The sequence below is a fragment of the Anastrepha obliqua genome, chromosome 5 (assembly GCF_027943255.1).
Source record: "Anastrepha obliqua isolate idAnaObli1 chromosome 5, idAnaObli1_1.0, whole genome shotgun sequence".
Lineage (NCBI taxonomy): Eukaryota > Metazoa > Arthropoda > Insecta > Diptera > Tephritidae > Anastrepha > Anastrepha obliqua.
In genome coordinates, this window is record NC_072896.1 from 127,563,616 (window position 1) to 127,582,663 (window position 19,048).

General features: G+C 37.7%; 2 protein-coding genes across 3 annotated transcripts; one reads left to right on the top strand and one right to left on the bottom strand.

Moving 5' to 3' along the window:
• Positions 1 to 589: 589 nt before the first annotated feature.
• Positions 590 to 4,789, bottom strand: LOC129247661 (ubiA prenyltransferase domain-containing protein 1 homolog). Of its 2 annotated transcripts, none has more exons than XM_054886887.1 (4): positions 4,678 to 4,789; positions 4,077 to 4,546; positions 3,495 to 3,997; positions 590 to 3,007 (listed from the first exon to the last, which is right to left on the bottom strand). In XM_054886887.1, the coding sequence occupies exons 2-4, from the start codon at positions 4,078 to 4,080 to the stop codon at positions 2,369 to 2,371; spliced, it is 1,146 nt and encodes a 381-aa protein (XP_054742862.1). In that variant the 5' UTR covers positions 4,081 to 4,546; positions 4,678 to 4,789; the 3' UTR covers positions 590 to 2,368. The 2 variants fall into 2 exon arrangements, with proteins under 2 accessions (XP_054742862.1, XP_054742861.1); XM_054886886.1 differs by having other exon boundaries at positions 4,602 to 4,709.
• Positions 4,790 to 5,612: 823 nt separating this feature from the next.
• Positions 5,613 to 12,621, top strand: LOC129249340 (serine/threonine-protein phosphatase PP2A). Its single transcript, XM_054889102.1, has 4 exons — positions 5,613 to 6,005; positions 10,739 to 11,302; positions 11,372 to 11,562; positions 12,395 to 12,621. The coding sequence occupies exons 1-4, from the start codon at positions 5,904 to 5,906 to the stop codon at positions 12,465 to 12,467; spliced, it is 930 nt and encodes a 309-aa protein (XP_054745077.1). The 5' UTR covers positions 5,613 to 5,903; the 3' UTR covers positions 12,468 to 12,621.
• Positions 12,622 to 19,048: the final 6,427 nt, after the last annotated feature.

A 19,048-nucleotide genomic window follows, 5' to 3' on the forward strand; every position in this document is an offset into this window, starting at 1 on the left:
AATTTGGCGCCAGATAGATTCGCCGAAGTGATAAGATTATATAAACACCTAATTCGTGTAAAAAGATAATTAGGTGAAAACAATATTAAAAAATTCTTTTTAGAGTTCACTTAAGAATTTATTTCGTGCTTACACATTTCAATTCATCAAATATATTATAAGAAATAAATTATTATTTAGATTATTATTAGATTTAAGAAAAATATTGAAAATCGTGTTAAAACAAAAAAATTCGTGTAAAAAGATTGTTTTTCTTTTCAACTCGCGTTAAATCAAATCCATGTAAAAAATTATGTGCATACTCGTATATGGTATATAATTGGCGTTAACACCCTCCTCCTATGTGTGGTGTGAGTGTTGATATTGTTCCACCTAGAGTTTTTTAAGCCGACTCCCAACGAGATATTGTGTTTTTAAAAGAAACTTTTTGCTGGCAGAAATACACCCAGAAGTTTGCCATTACCTATTAGAAAAAAAGCTTTCCAACATTAAGTGTTTCGTGACCACTTGAAAATGATTTGCCAATTAGTTAATTTATTAGAATTCTTCCCACTTGTGTTTTATGATGAGCAAAGAAGTAATAGTCAAATTTGATTTAAGTAATTGAGTTATATTGTTTTAATCATCTTTGAAGCACTTCCATTTAATTAAATATTTTACACGCACTTTTAAAATAATGAGATTACTAAGTCGCTATGAAAAAATAATAAAGCTACTCAAATACATATGTATCATACATATATGTATGTATATGTATTTCGGTTTTTATATAAATTTTTTGATAGAACTTTTGTGTTTCCATGTTTATTTAAATAAATAATGTTGCAATTTAGATAAATAATGTTGCAATGCAGTGCGATCATGAGAATGGCGGGAAGAGAGTTTGTAAAACTAAAATAATTTCAAAGTAATCAATTGATTAAACTTCTTTCAGTTGATTTAATTTTCGTTTTTTCTCTTTGAATTTTAGATCAATGAGAATATATTCATCAGTTTCCGTTTCTTATATGTATGTAAATATATGTATGTAGTTTTACGCAAATATAACTTAAGATTCAATCGAGTAAACCTGTATACATTTTAGTTTGTTTAAGGTTGTTAGTTATTAAAAATGAATTTTATTTCCTTAGCTTGGATAAATTTTAATCCAATCATCTAGAATACTCTGAATTTGGAACGCTGAATCAAAATCAATCAATCAAATCACTTAAGGCTTTTCAATCTGATAACTGTAAAGCCTTTGTTTTCGGAATTCAATTTGTAAAGCTTAAAGGTAAAGCAACTCATTGTTTTAGCATTTTCTAAGAAATTATGATGAGTTAAGTGTTAATTTAAGATATAATCCTCTGTTATATCCAATCGTTGAAATAAACTTTGAGTGAATTCGATTTTTCTACTGATTATTTTGTTATGTTAATACGTGTATTCATAGTTTTTATAACGCTTACGAAAAATTCCCTATATTCGTGCTAAATTTTCTTAATAATTTTTATTCTTTTACAAAAGGTTCTTCGACTTAATCTACGTTTAGTTAAAAGTTACAATTCAGTTTTCTTTGTAAAAGCTGCACTATCATGAATTTATATAATTTATTTTTATTGATAGTTTGTTTTAGTTGTATCTAAGAGCTACATATAATTTATTGTATAGAGTACGCAGTTTATATGTTTTACCTCCTCGAATATTTCACTCTCATTTAATTTATCATAAGTATGGGAAGCGTTACAAATTATGTATTTGTATGTAGATACAAGAGGCGGCTGATAAGTTCGCGACTAAAGGTACTCAGAGATTGCCCCTCATTCTTTTACTAATAACACTAATTGTACATGAATAACATACCCTATTTAATTTTGTTCTGCAACAGATATAACCGTAACAAGCAACAACATCATATCAATGAAAAGGTCAAAATACCCACACAGCTCTGCAAGATAGTTTGGAGTTGCGTTACAGTGATTTGGATGACATTTTTCACCGCCTTGTAAGATTTATACATACTGCTCGGGTTACGAGGGATGTATTAAAAACTACAGAATTCATAGAAAATGTATCCTTTTCTTTTTGTATTTTCGAAAAGGAGTTACGTGAAGGAAGATATTTTTTCCATTTGGAAGAGAAATCTAAAGAATATTTTTTCAGTTGCTTAAAGGTATTATGTATATTCACGATATGAAAAGGGGGAAGAGGTTTACATTGAAAAATATAGAACCATACTTTTTATTCATTCTGTACCTTAAGTCGCGTGCTTATGAGTCGCTCCTCGTATTAATGAATGTATTTAATTTATTATCTGACAATATTCATATTATTAATAAATGAAAATTATTGTTCGCTACTACTATGAATATAAAGTTATTTTATCATTCTAATGTCTGCGATAACTGAAGTCGGGTAATTTTTTAGCACAGCATATCGCTACTATGTAGAGCACACCGAAAAAGAAATTTAGTTTAGCTGTTTGTCGTGGTACAGAGCTCATTGTATGTTCGTTGCGAAAGCGCTTTTCAATCTGAAACGCCTGTGGGACAGTCACGAGAGGCAATAAAAACCATAGTGAGTATTTCAAACCATATACTACAAATACACTGTACGGCGTGAAGAGGAGTAGTGCGTATAAGACGTGTGATGCCGTGCGTCCGATGAGTATAGCTAACGTCACAATCCCTGCCTTGCGGTCATTTTCTACATCCCGTGTATTATTGCTGTGTAATATAGCCTCGGCATTCAGTGCAAGAGGAAGAGCATAGTAAATAGTGGTCCAATCCACATGCCCTGTTTGTGACATAAACGCGAACAATACTGAGAGTGGTCCAAAGAGTATTAAAATAACAACATCTCCAAGGGCTATGTACTTGAAACCAATTCCACCAGTGTAAAGAAAACTAGAGGATAGACCGCCAAAATAAATTAACGCGAGATGCTCCATTTTAGCTGGACTAAGAAAGGCTAAACAGATGAAACCACCGCATCCAGCCATATACAAAATTGCGCCTAATGAGACCACCTAAAAAGTAGAAATGGCAGTTAAAAACGGTTCAAAGGACATACAGATGAATGCATAATTATGTGCTTATAAACTAGGCATAAAAATCATATATGTATGTATTACAACCATATATGTATAAGGTATACTATACTAGTAATACTGCATTTTCAGAGCATCCAAAATTAGATAACGAATTTTCACAGAAAACAAAGAGATAAACGAACTGTATTATATATATATATATATTTATTTATACATATATAGCTTAGTTTAGAAAACTTATTTATTATGGCAGGACTACTGTAAATGAATCAAAAAGCAAAACCAGAAAAGTAGACAGACACTGTTAACTGTTAACAAACAAACAGACACTATACAGCAGGAGCCACAAATTTTACTTTTCCTTTTACCCCTCATAAAATAACATCGTCAGCAGTATTGCCGAAAATGTAATGTAAACAAATTCTCTTAAAACTGAATATTTATAAAACACATTTGTGCTTACCTCATCCTTCGTAAGAATGTGATCAACAAGAGTGCGGTCATCGGCTTTTTGTTTGTCGATTCCCTTAATGAAATCAAAATATGTATTCACCACATTACCAGCGCAATGTACTGTGACTACTGTGAAGGCTGTTAGAAAAAATGTTATGAGACTAAAATCAGATGCCCATTGGGAACGATATGCCAATGCCGATCCCATCAATGTTGGTACCAAGCTGCCAGATAATGACCACGGGCGCAGCGCATGTAAATATGTTTTCAACTTCATGAAGGTTCCAGTAGATGTGCGATGGATCGAATTGGCAGTTGAAAATGTAGATTGGCCATTAAGTAGAGGCGCATCTATTTTTCCTTCTTTTTCAGTACATGAAGCTCCATTTTCTGAATGTTGACTGATTTTATTAGGATTTTCTTTCATTAGTTTACGCTGATATAACCTTTCAACTGAAATGTCATTTGCGATGCCATCGTCCCTCTCATTGGAATTGATTGTAGATGCCATTCCTGGTTATATGTATGTATATACACACATGTGTATATGTATATGATTATAGCAATTTTGGAATATACGCAACATACTTACTCATGCTTGCCTTTCTGAGGATTGCCTCGGATATACTAATATTTCACCTTATACAACCTAGCTGGTGTACCAAAACAAATAATTTAGGTTTTGTATGTATGTAGATCTTGGCCTTGATTTCCAAATATCTTTGGAACAAAAAACGAACAACTTTCTATTGTTTGTTTATTCATAAATTTTGTTTGCAAATGCCTGTTGCGTTAGCTCTGCACCTTCTCATTCAACGCGATCGCCACGATTGCCACGATTGCCAGGCGAGGGGATAGCTGCTAATATGAACTTTTGGCTTATGGCACAAATGCTATTTTCAAAATCAGTGAAAATATACTGTTCTTATGCAAATTGTTTGGCATTGTTATTGTTTTCCAATGGAGCTCAAAGCAAGAGTCGACATCGCCCTCTGAATAAGTTTGGTAAGTGCCGCCCTACGCCGTTAACTATGATAACACTGGTACCCAGTTCTTCACGCCCTACAAAAAGGTTATGATATAAATGTGTCAAAACTATATTGGTTTTTGTATTAACTTGTGTTGACATGAGGTTTAAAATAAAGTGGAATAAGATTTCTATTAGTTGATTTATAACTTCGAATGTATTTCACCTGTTCGTAAATTTCTCCTTTTGGCATTTTCTAATCAAACCCCACGTCACCTGTGCCCCAACTGAACATACCTAACAAGAATAGTAGAAAATCAGAAATGTCAAAATTTACCATTTACGCAAATATTGCCACAACTTATTTAGTTTAACTTTTTCGACTTGCAAATATTAAAGTTGTTACATGTGCTTCTGATAACAATTAAGGGAAAATACGGTTTCAACAATTCCGCCTTTGTCTATTTTTTATTGATGTTCATGTACATATTTCTTTATCAGAAAACTTAGGATTTCGCCTTTACTGTTCGCCTTTAGTTTTTCAATATGGCAATGCTTCTAAAAAAAATATATGAACTCTACTACACAAGCTACTTGCCATTTCAATCAAACACACTTCATCCATCCTCGATAAAATTGAAGAAAAATCCATAAAAATCTTTGTAAAATCGAAAATTAAACAATTCGAGCTTTATTAATTAAAGTGCGCTTTTGTGGAAGTCGTGACAAACTTTAAACGAATAAGAATAGTGTGCTATATATAGCAGGACTAATTTAAAAGAAAGCCCGTTTACAAGGTCGATACGAACAAAGTGTGCCACATGAAGTGCTATTTTGATTTGAGAAGGAACAATAAATTAAAATAATATTGCTCTTGATTGATGCGATAGATGTAATACGAAATGAAAACGTAGTCAAGAAACCTGAATGCAAATCTTAAATACCATCATATTTCTTTGGAGTTGTGGATTTTTGAAGTTCCCTGATTGAATCACCATTTGTCGTGAAGTACGAGTACTCGTGGATTCGTTGATTGAAACGATTCCAGTTTGTGGATATTAAGCAAGAAAGAGTGAAAAGAGGGAGCGAAGAAGCTGTTCGCCCTTGTCAAATTGCAAATTGTATAGTGGTAAAGTGTATAGTGCCGTGTCGCTGGTTGCTCGTTGCTGGTTGCTGTTTGCTCGTTTATGTGATTCGTTGATTCGTTGAGTCAGTCGTCGGGTAATTTTCATTCGTGCGGTTGTCTTTGAATTGATAGTTGGTGTTTGTCTATTATATTAGCTAAAATTTGCATATTAAAAAAGCGAGTTTTGATTTAGTTTATTTTTTTAAATTATCCAAAGAAATATTTTGGAAAACACTCCCGATTTTTTCTTGTCTCCGTGTTAGTAAAAAGCCGTCAAAATTGAATCCACGAAGATTGACGAGACTTTTTCCTCCTCTTCGACTGCGATGGAGGATAAAGCAACAACAAAAGATCTGGATCAATGGATTGAGCAGTTGAACGAATGCAATCAATTGACGGAAACACAAGTGCGAACCTTGTGCGATAAGGTAAGTTTAGTTAATTTGAGGTGATTTGCAAATCACTGCATTTAAAGAAGTTGAAATTGAGAGAATTGGAATATCAATACATGAATTGTTTGGCGTAGACCAATTTTTGCTGCCGTTACCTTTTCAGATCGTCTTAACATACAAACATTCAAAGAAATTTCTGAAAATTATATGATGTGCGCTCTTGTCTGACGCACTTGCTTGTATGCTGGTAATAGAAGCTAGCATTATAACTTACTCATTCGCGCAAAATGCTTCGTATGCGTCAGCCATCTTGCAAATGGGCGAGTAATCAGAAAAAGATGTGCGACATGAAAGTTACTAGTGCGAAGGGGATGGCAATGTGCGGTGTGTGTAAGAACGAAAAGTTTTGATTTTATTAAGGGACACAAACGAATCTCCTTACTGAAAAAAAAATTAAAATCTTATCTCCGATGTTAGCAAAACCCTGTTTTAGAAGCTCCTATATGTTGTAAAATATACCTTAATTGCTTTCATGTTTACCAGTTTTCCAAATAGCATACGTTTCTTGTTTATTGATTTGGGTTTGATAGATTAATTTGAACCAGTTACACCGAACAAATTTCCGCTGAAAACATCAAGCAAAATTTAAAAATAGAAATTTCGGCATATGCTAAATTTCTACATGTAGTTCTTTTCAATAGAGGCAGACTTCTGAATCAATTGCTTGAATATGTTTAGGGAAAATTTATTGTTATTGGGGCGTTTGAGGTTATGTAGAGTGCATACACGACGTACCACTTGTACATACGGATGCATTTAATTTATATGGAACACGAGTATAAATAGGATGTTAGCGAAAATATTTAGATAAAAACCATTAGAGATGAGTGTTTGTACGATGCCCCATCACTATTTCGTACTAAAGATTAGGAAATAGTGTTAATTTTGCTAAAATTAATTAAAATTAACCATTACTTTAATAGTTTTTGTTCGCAAAATTTGTCTTATATCTTAACCAAATTTGGATATAACAAGTGTACTTATCACATAAACTCATCACGTCTCAAACTCTTGTATGTACAATAAATCCATAATTTAAATTGCATTTATAAAAGGCAAAACTAACGCCGCAACCGAATTAAAAATACCTGAAATAGTGTGTCACTAGACATCGAACTGAATGCGAAAAAAAACAAAGCAGTATACTAACAAAAATACGTGTATTCTTTCTTGTTAGAGTTTTAATAACAATGAGAGGATAGGTGTTTAGAATACCTTAAATATTTATATAGTGTTTATATATATTTAAGTACATTATCAATGTTAATATATATGTAAAAAGATATTCTTAAACTTATATTTACAAAGAAAAGTTATTAATTCAAATTCCATTTATTTTTTTGTAAATTGTTCTTTAAACATATGCCATTTGCGCCGGAATGTAATGCGGCATGTATGTGGGACTTTCTACTAAAAAACAACTCTACTATCTAGATGTCAGTTAAATGTGCTGCCGCAACGGGTCTATTAAGCTGCTACTTTTTTCCATGTCACGAAAATCCTTAAGAATTTAAAAATAGTTTCTCTCTTGAGCGGACAACCATCTCATGCAGGACGCTGCCACTTAGAAATTATTACGAGAGCTGAATAAAAAATGGACGATGTAAATTTTTTACCGGTGACGGATAAGAGGAAATCATATCCTTTCAATTCATCCAAAAATGTTGTTATTTCATGTAACAAAAATATTGAAGCATTTTTAATTCTATACTTACATAATAAATATGCCCTGGTTTGTTAGTTGGCTGGTCGGCAAATGTGTTTTGCTGTGAATGACCTTTTTTTCTTATCACTTTTGCAAAGCTGAATCTCTTCCGAATTAGCTCCTTACCTTTTTTCTTGACTAGTTGACATTTTAAATTTAAACTGATGGTCAGGAGATCAAATGACAATTAAGAAACAGCTGATTGCCATTTTGCCACCTACTGATGAAATGCTTGCCACCGTGACGTATCGTTACTTTGCGCATCGTTGGAATTAAAAAAACAAATTGTCGTCAAGCTGCCTAGTAACGAGCTCGATGTGAAGATCCCTATTATTTTACTTTTACCGGTGTTTTTGCACTTTTTTGAATGAAATGTAATGGATTTTTAGTTGTTTAGTTTTTAGGCGCATACTTTTTGAGACGTGGTTTTTCATGTTAATTATACATATTTTTTATTATTATTTTGTGAATATTTGAAACACTTTAAATCATATTTTTACGGCATATTTATGGTTGCCCGTCTTAATATAGTATGTATGATCATCTCTACGTTCAAAGGCCAGCATGTAAGACGAGTATAATAAATACATGTGTATATTATAGACAATACATACATATGTTCTTTGTTTTGTGACAAGCAACTATTTAGTTTAAATACAACATATAATACCAACCACTTCCTCTAAAACAAAAAATTCATGCAAATATATTATTATATATTTGTTCCAATTTCCTTCTTCCTGTTGGCAAACTGCTATTTTTTCAAGAACATTTTCATTAACCCCCACAAAATTTAGTATAGTAACAATAGTGTCAGTACATTCTTGACGAGTATTGCAATATTATTTTATGCCGCCCTAGATGATTTTTATGTGAAGATTTTTTAATGGGTATTGGTATTTTGCTTTTTAAATTGTTATTAATCGGCGAACTAACAGCAGCAGCGAAAAACAGACAAAAATATAATGACATCATTAATAATATGACCTGACAACCGTACGACTAAGATCATAATGACGTTTGTATGTAATCGCGAACATCCAGCATGGATACGCCGATTATTTATTAGCTGATACGCGATAGAGTAGTACATTGAGCTGTAAGAGCCACTAAGGAACCTTATTAGATGCATTTAATAATAAGTAATAGTTTAATTTCTACTTATTTTCAATTTAAAAGAATATCGCTTTTTTGTTAGTTTTTGATAACCGTGAGAAGAATACAGGAATGACCGCTTTCCAGCTCTCAGTGAAGTTGACAGAATACGCTGATATGCTGACGTAATAACGTATTACGTAGACATTTTAAAGTTGCAACGTTTTAATTTTTATTGTTATTCATGAGCAAATTTCCCTACAACGGCGTTCTCTTTGTTTTTTATTTATTGTTATGTCACAGACAGTATTACGTTCAAGGTCATCGTAATCTTGTAATCTATCATTCTTGGTTTCTTCTTGGGAAACAGCTGATCGAGCTCAGCTGGTCACAAATTAAGCAAATCAGAAAAGTAACTTGGCTTTGGAAAAAGTAAATATAATTAGATATGGAAGAAGTAGTAAGCTTGGAGAACACACTAGGTGATGTCCAACTTTTTTGTTTGCAATGTAACAAACTATTAGCTGTTCGTGAAACTTTCCAGCTTTTACTGATTATTTTTCAATGTTGTGTTGCCCAAACAGTGCGTAATATTTTTCCGACGAAGCCTACTTTCATTTTGGTGGCTGTGTAAACAAGAAAACTTGCTACATCTGGGTATACGGAAAACCCGACCCTGGTCGTCGAAAAGACTATGGTGCCGATTTTGGAGCGGTGAGCACCTCCCAGGCACGTCAGAGGGCATCTCTTCAACTACACTGACGAGATCCATTACAAAACACAATTACAACTACTGGACAGGGCAGTATACATACAAACATTAAGCGACATTCATCGGGAGACCCTAACCACCTTCCTAAACTCCCGACCCCTCAATGCCGTTATCGGAGTCCAACCTCCACCTATTGCAGACGAAGAACTTGAACTGACTCGCGAGACCCGCGTAACTTTGACGTTGTGGATATTGTAGTAGGTTAATACCTATTTATCTAGAATCGACCCCGACTTACACAATATATGTCCAGCATGTGAGCACACAACCTGTCGAAGCAGCAGGTTTCCTGGGTCTACCGCTGATGAGTTACACGAAGACGACCGTTGACTACACTGCACTAGCGGAGTTTAGTAAGCTGCTACAATAACAGCATTCAAATTGCCTACATCAGAGCTGCGAGTGCCGTGAAGACCGATGTTATTCGAACAATTCATTAATGATTCATGGCGTTAAAGTGAATATGGACTTTTTAGTAATTGTTTTGAATTAAAAAAAGAAACCACTATGTGGACCACCCTATAGTAAAGCCGTTAATTGAAAACATATGACTACTTAATGACCTTTTATGGCAATCCCTTTGCATTCATCCCTAAGCTTGAGAACTAGCCCGAAATCATGGCGATTATTCAAATATGATCGTTTTGCCCAACTCTATGTTATAAATCAAATGCATAAATATGTAAATATAAGTATATGTATATACGCAATACTAAGCGTATTAACTACGCTGTGATATTTTAAGGCGAAAAAAGGCAAAAATAAAAATATATAGTAAAAGAAGATGATTTTGAGTAAATAATCACCACTATATCATTTATTAGGGAAATCAAAGTTTTTCTCTTTATATTGTAAGTGCAGATAAAACGCCATATAATATTTCCAAGCGTTGTGTTCTTAGGCAAATCAAAGTTTTTCTCTTTATATTGTATCTGCAGATAACACGCCATTCGCTATACTCAGATCACAGTTGTAGTGGTATTTTAAAATTTACTATCGAATTTCTTGAGCTCAATTATTAATATACCTGGGAGACAATAAATGTAGAAATCGCAATTTAAATTTATATGCGTTTAAGTACATACATACGTACATGCTTTAGTATTAATTACTACTTCTTATCTGTCCACTCAACAGGCGAAGGAGATCCTCTCAAAGGAATCAAATGTTCAGGAGGTGAAATGTCCGGTCACAGTGTGTGGAGATGTACACGGACAGTTTCATGACTTAATGGAACTCTTCCGGATAGGCGGCAAATCTCCCGACACAAATTACTTGTTTATGGGTGATTATGTTGATCGTGGGTACTATTCGGTGGAAACGGTCACTTTGCTTGTGGCATTAAAAGTACGTTATCGGGAAAGAATTACAATTCTGCGCGGCAACCATGAGTCTCGACAAATTACGCAAGTTTACGGATTCTACGATGAATGCCTGCGAAAGTATGGAAATGCAAACGTTTGGAAGTATTTTACCGATCTGTTTGATTACTTACCACTGACGGCATTAGTCGATGGCCAAATATTTTGTTTACATGGCGGTCTCAGTCCATCAATCGACAGTTTGGATCATATCCGTGCTCTGGATCGACTTCAAGAGGTGCCACACGAGGGCCCCATGTGCGATTTACTGTGGTCCGATCCTGACGACAGGGGCGGCTGGGGCATTTCACCACGTGGTGCCGGCTACACATTTGGTCAGGTATGTTAACGCAGATCATATCACTTATGTGTGTTTGCAGTTTGTAATTATTGAAATTATAATTAAAAGGATATTTCGGAAACGTTCAACAATACAAATGGACTGACACTGGTATCACGCGCTCATCAGTTGGTCATGGAAGGATACAATTGGTGCCATGATCGGAATGTTGTTACAATATTCTCAGCGCCAAATTATTGCTATCGCTGCGGTAATCAAGCGGCTCTAATGGAATTAGATGATTCACTTAAGTTTTCATTGTAAGTAAAAAAAAAAACGTGAGTGATAAATTACATTGATAAGATACCTTAAATATCTTTAACTATACCCGTGCACTTGTGCCCGAGAGTATCGTAATTTTGTTCAAATAAGGGTTGCTTGTAACGCCTTAAAGGAATCGAAATAGATATAGAGATATGTATACCAAAACGCTCACAATGATGAGAGGACTTAATGTCTGTCTGTCCGTTCGTGCGCACGACAATTCGGTAAAATGTAATATATTTCCATGGAACTCGATTCAGATATTACTTTTTTGGTATGAAATTTGGACAAAATCGATCAATAAACATGCCCATGTTCCATATAACGATAATTAAAAAAAAAAAATCTCCCCTGATATCTCTGCTATAAACGAAGCAAAGTTAACTGCATACAAATGAACTCCAAAAAAAAAACTTCGCAAGCAAAATTTTTCAAAATAGGTGGTGTCTTGCCACTTTTGTGTAAATGCGTGTATCTCGATCATCCAAACATGGTACACATAGTTCTTCCCAAATTATTAGATCCAAAATAAATGTTATTGAGATCGTATAGAAACCACGCCCATTTTTTTTTATATGTTAACGCTAAATTTCTATCCGTTTCTCTGAGGTTGCAAGCCATAACTCGAATTGTATATGAGTTTGATTCCAAACATTAGCAGCCAACCAAAATTAAACTTTAATAAAATGTATATAAACTTAAGTCCGGACCGAATTTAGCTGTTCTTTTTTGTTCTTAAACTAAGTTTAATTTATCCGTTGTTATGTTATTATTTATTTTTTTGATTTTAGTTGATGTAATAAATAAAATTTTCTTTGAATCTTGCAGCCTACAATTTGACCCAGCACCTCGTCGTGGTGAACCACACGTCACACGAAGAACACCAGATTATTTCCTATAAGAGAATTCTTCACACATTTACATATATTATACATACATTTATATAAATGCAAAAAAAAAGGTCAGCAGAAAAGGCAACAAATACAAAATTATTTATATAAATTTAATTCCAAACATAAGAAATGAAGGAAACAATAAAAAATAAGTAAAATCAATGTAGTTGAAGTAAAAGGAAATAACTGAATATAACACCAGATGTTAGCAGATATACTGATCGGAAGATGAAAATTTGCTTGCTGAAATGGGTGAGACTACAAACGGTATTAGACGCGATATATTATAAGGCAACAGCAGACTTGAAAGAAAGAAACATATAAATATGTGTTTACTTTGTAGGCGGTAGTTTGAGGCTTACAAGAGGCAGCCAAAATGCAAAAAATTATGAATGGGGGAAAACCTTAGTAAGTGCAAACAAAAACTCCAAACATTATCCAGTCTTTATTTAAAATTAAAAACATTTGCCCGGATAGACTCACATTCGACCATCATTTCTCTAGAAGAAAAAACGCGAAGTAATCACCGCTAAAGAGGAAAAGCGAAGATAACAGAAATGAATATATTTAATATTCAAACATTAATGCAACTAAAAAATTACGTTCCGCAGTGAAGCCTATAAAATACACAAATACACAAAATAAACTAATAAATTAAATTCGTAATTTAATACAAAACAAATTTAAATTAAAATCTTTAAGAAAGAGATAATTTCTAGAAATCGTGTATAGACATAACCTTTACGCCCAATTAAATTATTCAAGGATAAAATAGGATCATTGTCTTTAGATGCGAAAATAAAAACTATGGCAAAAAAAATAAAACCTACCATCTTAAAGTCGGTAGCTGAAAGTAAGCGGGCTGGCAGGGGCACGTAATCTACAATTGGAACTGGAACCGAACTGACTAGCGAATGCAAGATAGATGAAGAGTTTGTAGCTTGTAGAGCTTTACACAAAACACATATATACACTAAAAATATAAAAATAAAATAATAGAGAATAAAAAATATTAAAACTGAGAATGAAACGAAACACAAAAAGGAAAAATAATATTTAAGTTGCTAAATTGTGAAAAGAAATACAATTTATTATAAATAATATTTTATTGCTAAACTGAGAAAAATAAAAATGTATTATAAAGGATAAAGTGTATTTAATGAACGTAAGCATTAAGATTTCCATTCTAATTAATATCTTGATTTCTCATATAATAGCACAACATATGTGCAACGAACATATATGTGTGGCAAGTGGAATTGAAGTTTTTTAATATTACACCCATATACGTTTACTTATGATTGCTAACCCTAAGAAATGGATTCGAAATGGAGAACTAAGTGGTCGCAAAAAGGTATTTCGAAACCAGAGCTGAGAAAAGTACTTGCTTTGGCTCGAGAAAAATCCCGTATACCTCCAAAAAGATGAAAAGGTGAACTAAATCTTAATATGAACTCGCCAACAATCAGAAATAAGCTACTGCAACTAAACTTTACGGAGCCCGAAAATGCCGCCAGGACATGTGCGGACTAGAATAAAATTGGCTGAAGAGCACGTAAATTGGACAGTTCAAAAATGATAGATAATGTTTTTGTAACAGCGTAAACATTCCCCATAAATATTTGGGGAATGCTATTGGAGTGTCAGTCCTTGAATGATGGAACCAAAATTGTTTAATTTGGTTCCAAAGAACGGAGAAAATTTTTATAAAAAGCACGGAATGCTTTTAACACTAAATATGAATGTCCCGAGGACAGTAAAACACGGAGCTGCCAAAACCAACGTATGGGACTGTTTCTCACACATTCCCATGGCAGCCGGTTCTACGTTACCGGAATGACTCGGGTTTTTATTCCCGACCAAGGGCTGCCGCCCCAGTACACTAGCCCTGTCTAGTGCACCGTATTTTACCCTAAACCTTTCGTCACAGGAGCAACTCATTGCAGCCAGTTTGCTCCAAATACTTCTCTTCCGGGCTGGCGTCGAACCCAACCCCGGACCTGAAGTATTTTACTGCTGCATTTGCCACAAACGGCTCCACCCGAACTCCACCTCGGTTAGGTGTAACCAGTGCAACGGGTGGTGCCATCTTAAGACCTGTTCAGGCCTTAAGACTCACAGGGAGTGGTCCACAAGGTATGTGGCCACGTGTTGCTCCCGCCTACAGGCGGTCACCGCCTCTACGGCGACACTGCCCTCAGTGCCGGCACATCACACTGCCGCCACTAACAACACCTCAACGGCCAGGAGCCCCCAAGAGCAACACGACTCCCTTTCCAACCCACAACCCTCCTGCTCCTACCCCAGTGCGGGGACAAACCAGCAGCTCTTGGTCCCCCGCACAGTCTGCTCCGTGTGCCAGACCGTAGTACCTCGGAACCTGACAACTGTCCAATGCAGTTCTTGCAGTGGCTGGTGTCACTTTCGGAGGTGCTCCGGCCTGCACACCACCCGTGAGTGGACACGCGACTACGTTGCCCCCTGCTGCAGAGCTCTGCACCCGCAACCGCCCCCCGTGGCGCGGCCTCCCGACAACATCAGGCCACTCCCCATTTTGCGGAACGCACAGCAGGTCCAACGCAGACAACATCACGCATCCCTCACCCCCCGAATTACGACGACCCTCACGCGAAGCTTCAAGCTTTTGCAACTGAACTGCAACGGACTAACGAGCAAGATTGACGAAATAGTCGACTTCATGAATCGGTTCGGAATTAAGATAGCTGCGGTCCAAGAGACAAAACTGCACGCTAGCTCCCCCCTGATTACCAGGGACGGCTATAACGTGCACCGAAAGGACCGCGAGCGAGACAACGGTGGTGGCCTAGCGTTCATAGTACACCATTCAGTGCAGTATCGTCTTATTGATGAAGGCATCGACCGCAGGGACAGCACCTTAGAACGTCAAGGTATAGCTGTCCGGTCAGGCGATGCCGATCTCGAAATTTATAATATTTATATACCCCCTGTCACCTGCTGCCCGGCAGGATATCTCCCCGATATTGGTGCGCTCATCAGGGGAGAAAACCGATTGGTAGTAGGTGACTTTAACGCGCATCACGATCTTTGGCATTCAAGCCTGCCAAATGATCGTAGGGGGCAGCTATTGGCAGAGCAGATAGACGATTCGACGTTCAGCACTGTAAACGACGACGCCCCCACTAGGGTAGTGGGCAATTGTAGCAGCTCGCCTGACATAACAATTGCTAGCGCTGGTCTGATAAATAGCATAACCTGGCGACCTATGCTATCGCTTGCATCAGACCACTTGCCCATTATCATCTCGATCGAGAGACCCGCCGATTTTGTTTCCGCGGATCACCGGTCATATATCAACTTTAACAAAGCTGATTGGACCAGATTCGCGGAATTTACTGAGAACATCTTCGCAGCCCTACCCACTCCCACCGATGTGCGTGCAGGCGAACGCGCATTCCGCAAGGCGATTACAGCCGCCGCGGCTCGCTTCATACCTGCTGGACGGATCCGGGAATTACGTCCCAATTTCCCAGCCGAAGCAGCCGTTATGGCAAACGAGCGTGACCGTCTACGCCAGGCCGATCCCGGGGATCCTCGTATAAAGGATCTCAATTTGGAGATCCGGCAACTGGTCACTCAACATAAGCGGACCAAATGGGTAGAGCATCTGAAGTCCTGTAACTTCACCTCTGGTGTGAGCAAGCTCTGGTCCACCGTAAGGTCCCTGTCGAACCCGACGAAGCACAACGACAAGGTGGATATCACATTCAACGGTCGTACTTCGTCGGACCCGAAGAGATGCGCGAGCTACTTTAGCAGGCAATTTATATTGCATCCTCCGGTCGACAGATCCAAGCGTTGTGCCACCAGACGGCTGCACAAACTGCCCTACAACAGTGCACCGCTTGCTTTCACCAGCGACGAGGTTCAGGGGGCCATCAAACAAATGAAACCATCAAAAGCCATTGGCCTCGACGGACTAAACATGCTGATGTTGAAAAAGCTGGGTCCTTTGGGAGTAGATTACCTCACAAAGGTCTTCAACCTGTCTATGGCCACTCTCATCATTCCTGATAAGTGGAAATTAGGGAGAGTGGTCCCACTGCTGAAGCCTGGGAAACCCGCCAACCAAGGGGAGTCTTATCGTCCGATAACTCTCCTTTCCCCAGTAGTGAAGACTCTTGAAGCCCTTCTACTCCCACTCCTCACTGAACACCTGACTCCAGCCCCACACCAGCATGGTTTCCGTAGAGTGCACAGTACCACCACGGCACTAGGGTCACTCACCGTCATAAACACCCAGGTAAACCGCGGACTAAACCAAAACCGCCCCTGCGAGAGGACTGTCCTAGTAGCGTTGGACCTACAAAAGGCTTTCGACACAGTCAGCCACGCCACGCTACTAGATGACATTTTACAGTCGACACTCCCGCCAGGGCTGAAGAGGTGGACCGCGAACTACCTGAGTGGTCGTCACTCGTCGGTAGTATTTCGAGACCAAACCTCAAAACAAAGAAAAATAAAGCAAGGAGTACCGCAGGGTGGGGTCCTTTCACCCTTGCTTTTTAATTTCTATATTTCGAAACTCCCCCAGCCACCAGAGGGAGTCTCACTGGTCTCATATGCCGACGACTGCACGATAATGGCGTCGGGCAATGACATTGATGGCCTATGCTCAAAAGTAAACGACTACCTCGCCCGCCTTTCTCGCTTCTTCACTGCGAGAAACTTAAAACTTTCTCCCACGAAATCCACGGCGACCCTATTTACCACTTGGACAAAGGAGGTCAAGCTGCCACTTCAGGTTCACGTCGATGATACCCCAATTCCGACGATAAACAACCCCAGAATTTTGGGAGTCACCTTTGACAGCTTGCTCTCCTTCTCGGCGCACACAACCGCTATTGCAACGAGAGTACAGAATCGCAACAAGGTCCTCAAGTCGCTTGCCGGCAGCACTTGGGGCAAAGACAAAGAAATGTTGCTGTCGACTTTCAAAGCAATAGGCCGACCGGTTCTGAACTATGCCGCGCCTGTCTGGTCGCCTGGAACCAGTGATACGCAGTGGACGAAGCTTCAGACCTGCCAGAATACTGCCATCAGGACCGCGACAGGATGTCTCCTGATGTCCCCTATTCACCACCTACATGACGAGGCGCACATGCTCCCGGTTAAGGAGCATAACAAAATGCTCGGTAAGCAGTTTCTGCTTGGGTGTCACCGTAGGCCTCACCCATGCAGACACCTGCTCGAGCCTGAGCCACCTCCCAGGCACATCAGGAGACACTTCCTCAACTACGTGGACGAGATCCAGGACAAAACGGACAGACCTCTCCAGGATCAGACAGTATACAGACAGGCTATTAACGACATTCATCGGGAGACACTTACCACCTTCCTAAGCTCCCGACCCCCGAATGCCGTTATCGGAGTCCAACCACCACCTATCGCAGACGAAGAGCTCCAGCTTCCTCGAGAGTCCCGCGTAATCTTGGCACAACTACGTTCTGGATATTGTAGCAGGTTAAACTCCTACCTATCCAGAATCGACCCCGACATACTAAACATATGTCCTGCATGTGAAGGTACCCCGCACGACACTAACCACCTCTTCACATGCCCCATCAAACCCACTCATCTAACACCTCTCTCCCTCTGGACCCAACCCGTCGAAACTGCCAGTTTCCTGGGCCTACCGTTAGATGAGCTAGACGAAGACGACCGGTAATTTACACTACACTGACAGGGCGAAGATACTGCTACAACAACAACAACAACAACTGTTTCTCACACCTCATACCGAACTGGTCCAGTATATTGTGAAAAAGAAAACATAGACCACATGCGTAGTGGAAGAGCAGTACTGTTACTTTTCGTTGATAACTGTTTTTCTTATAAACCTAAATCAACAAATAAAACAAAATAAAATCCCTTTCTGAGACATTTTTTCTTCTGTATAAATTTCGATTCTATGTCACTGCTTTTATTTCAAATAGGTGTTGTATGCATGCTTTTCGAGAATAACAAAAGAATTTAAATTATTTATACGCTGATTTCATATGAAAAGTAAGATAAGGAGTAGGTGATATGACCAATGTGTGGAAATATGGAGATCTGCAACGCCTCCGTCGCCCCAAGTGGGACACATCAAAAGTATACCTTGCCTAGTAGTGATTATAACCTTAATAAACGGTTTAGGTCTAAGTTTTCTGATTCACGGTACATACCCGATAAAACTATAGGATGTACATTGATAGACCCTACAGTTTTGTACGATTACTGTGATATGTAAAGTTATATCAGCACCAAAGTTGTAGACAAAACTCAAAATGTACCCATGGTAATCAGTTCTATGCAACCGGAACGGCCCGGAATTACATATAGCCAAGGTAATTTTTTGTGCTGTTATAACAGATGTCCAAAATTAATGTATGTACGTACCATATATCAAAAAGTTCGGTTTTTGAACACTGTGCATTCCAGCCCAAACAACATTCAGAAAAGGGAAATAGGAAAAGATATATTACTTAAAAGAAAAACGTTTTTCAATAGCGGTCGTCCGCTCATCAAGCAATGTGTTTCTATCACAAAAAATGTTATTAGAAACCGT

Coding starts and splice junctions, on each gene's coding strand:
- LOC129249340 (XM_054889102.1), top strand. CDS start 5,904: ATGGAGGATAAAGCAACAACAAAAGATCTGGATCAATGGATTGAGCAG. Junction 6,006..10,738: donor TGCGAACCTTGTGCGATAAG/GTAAGTTTAGTT, acceptor TCCACTCAACAG/GCGAAGGAGATCCTCTCAAA. Junction 11,563..12,394: donor GATTCACTTAAGTTTTCATT/GTAAGTAAAAAA, acceptor TGAATCTTGCAG/CCTACAATTTGACCCAGCAC.
- LOC129247661 (XM_054886887.1), bottom strand. Junction 3,008..3,494: donor ACATTCTTACGAAGGATGAG/GTAAGCACAAAT, acceptor TCTACTTTTTAG/GTGGTCTCATTAGGCGCAAT.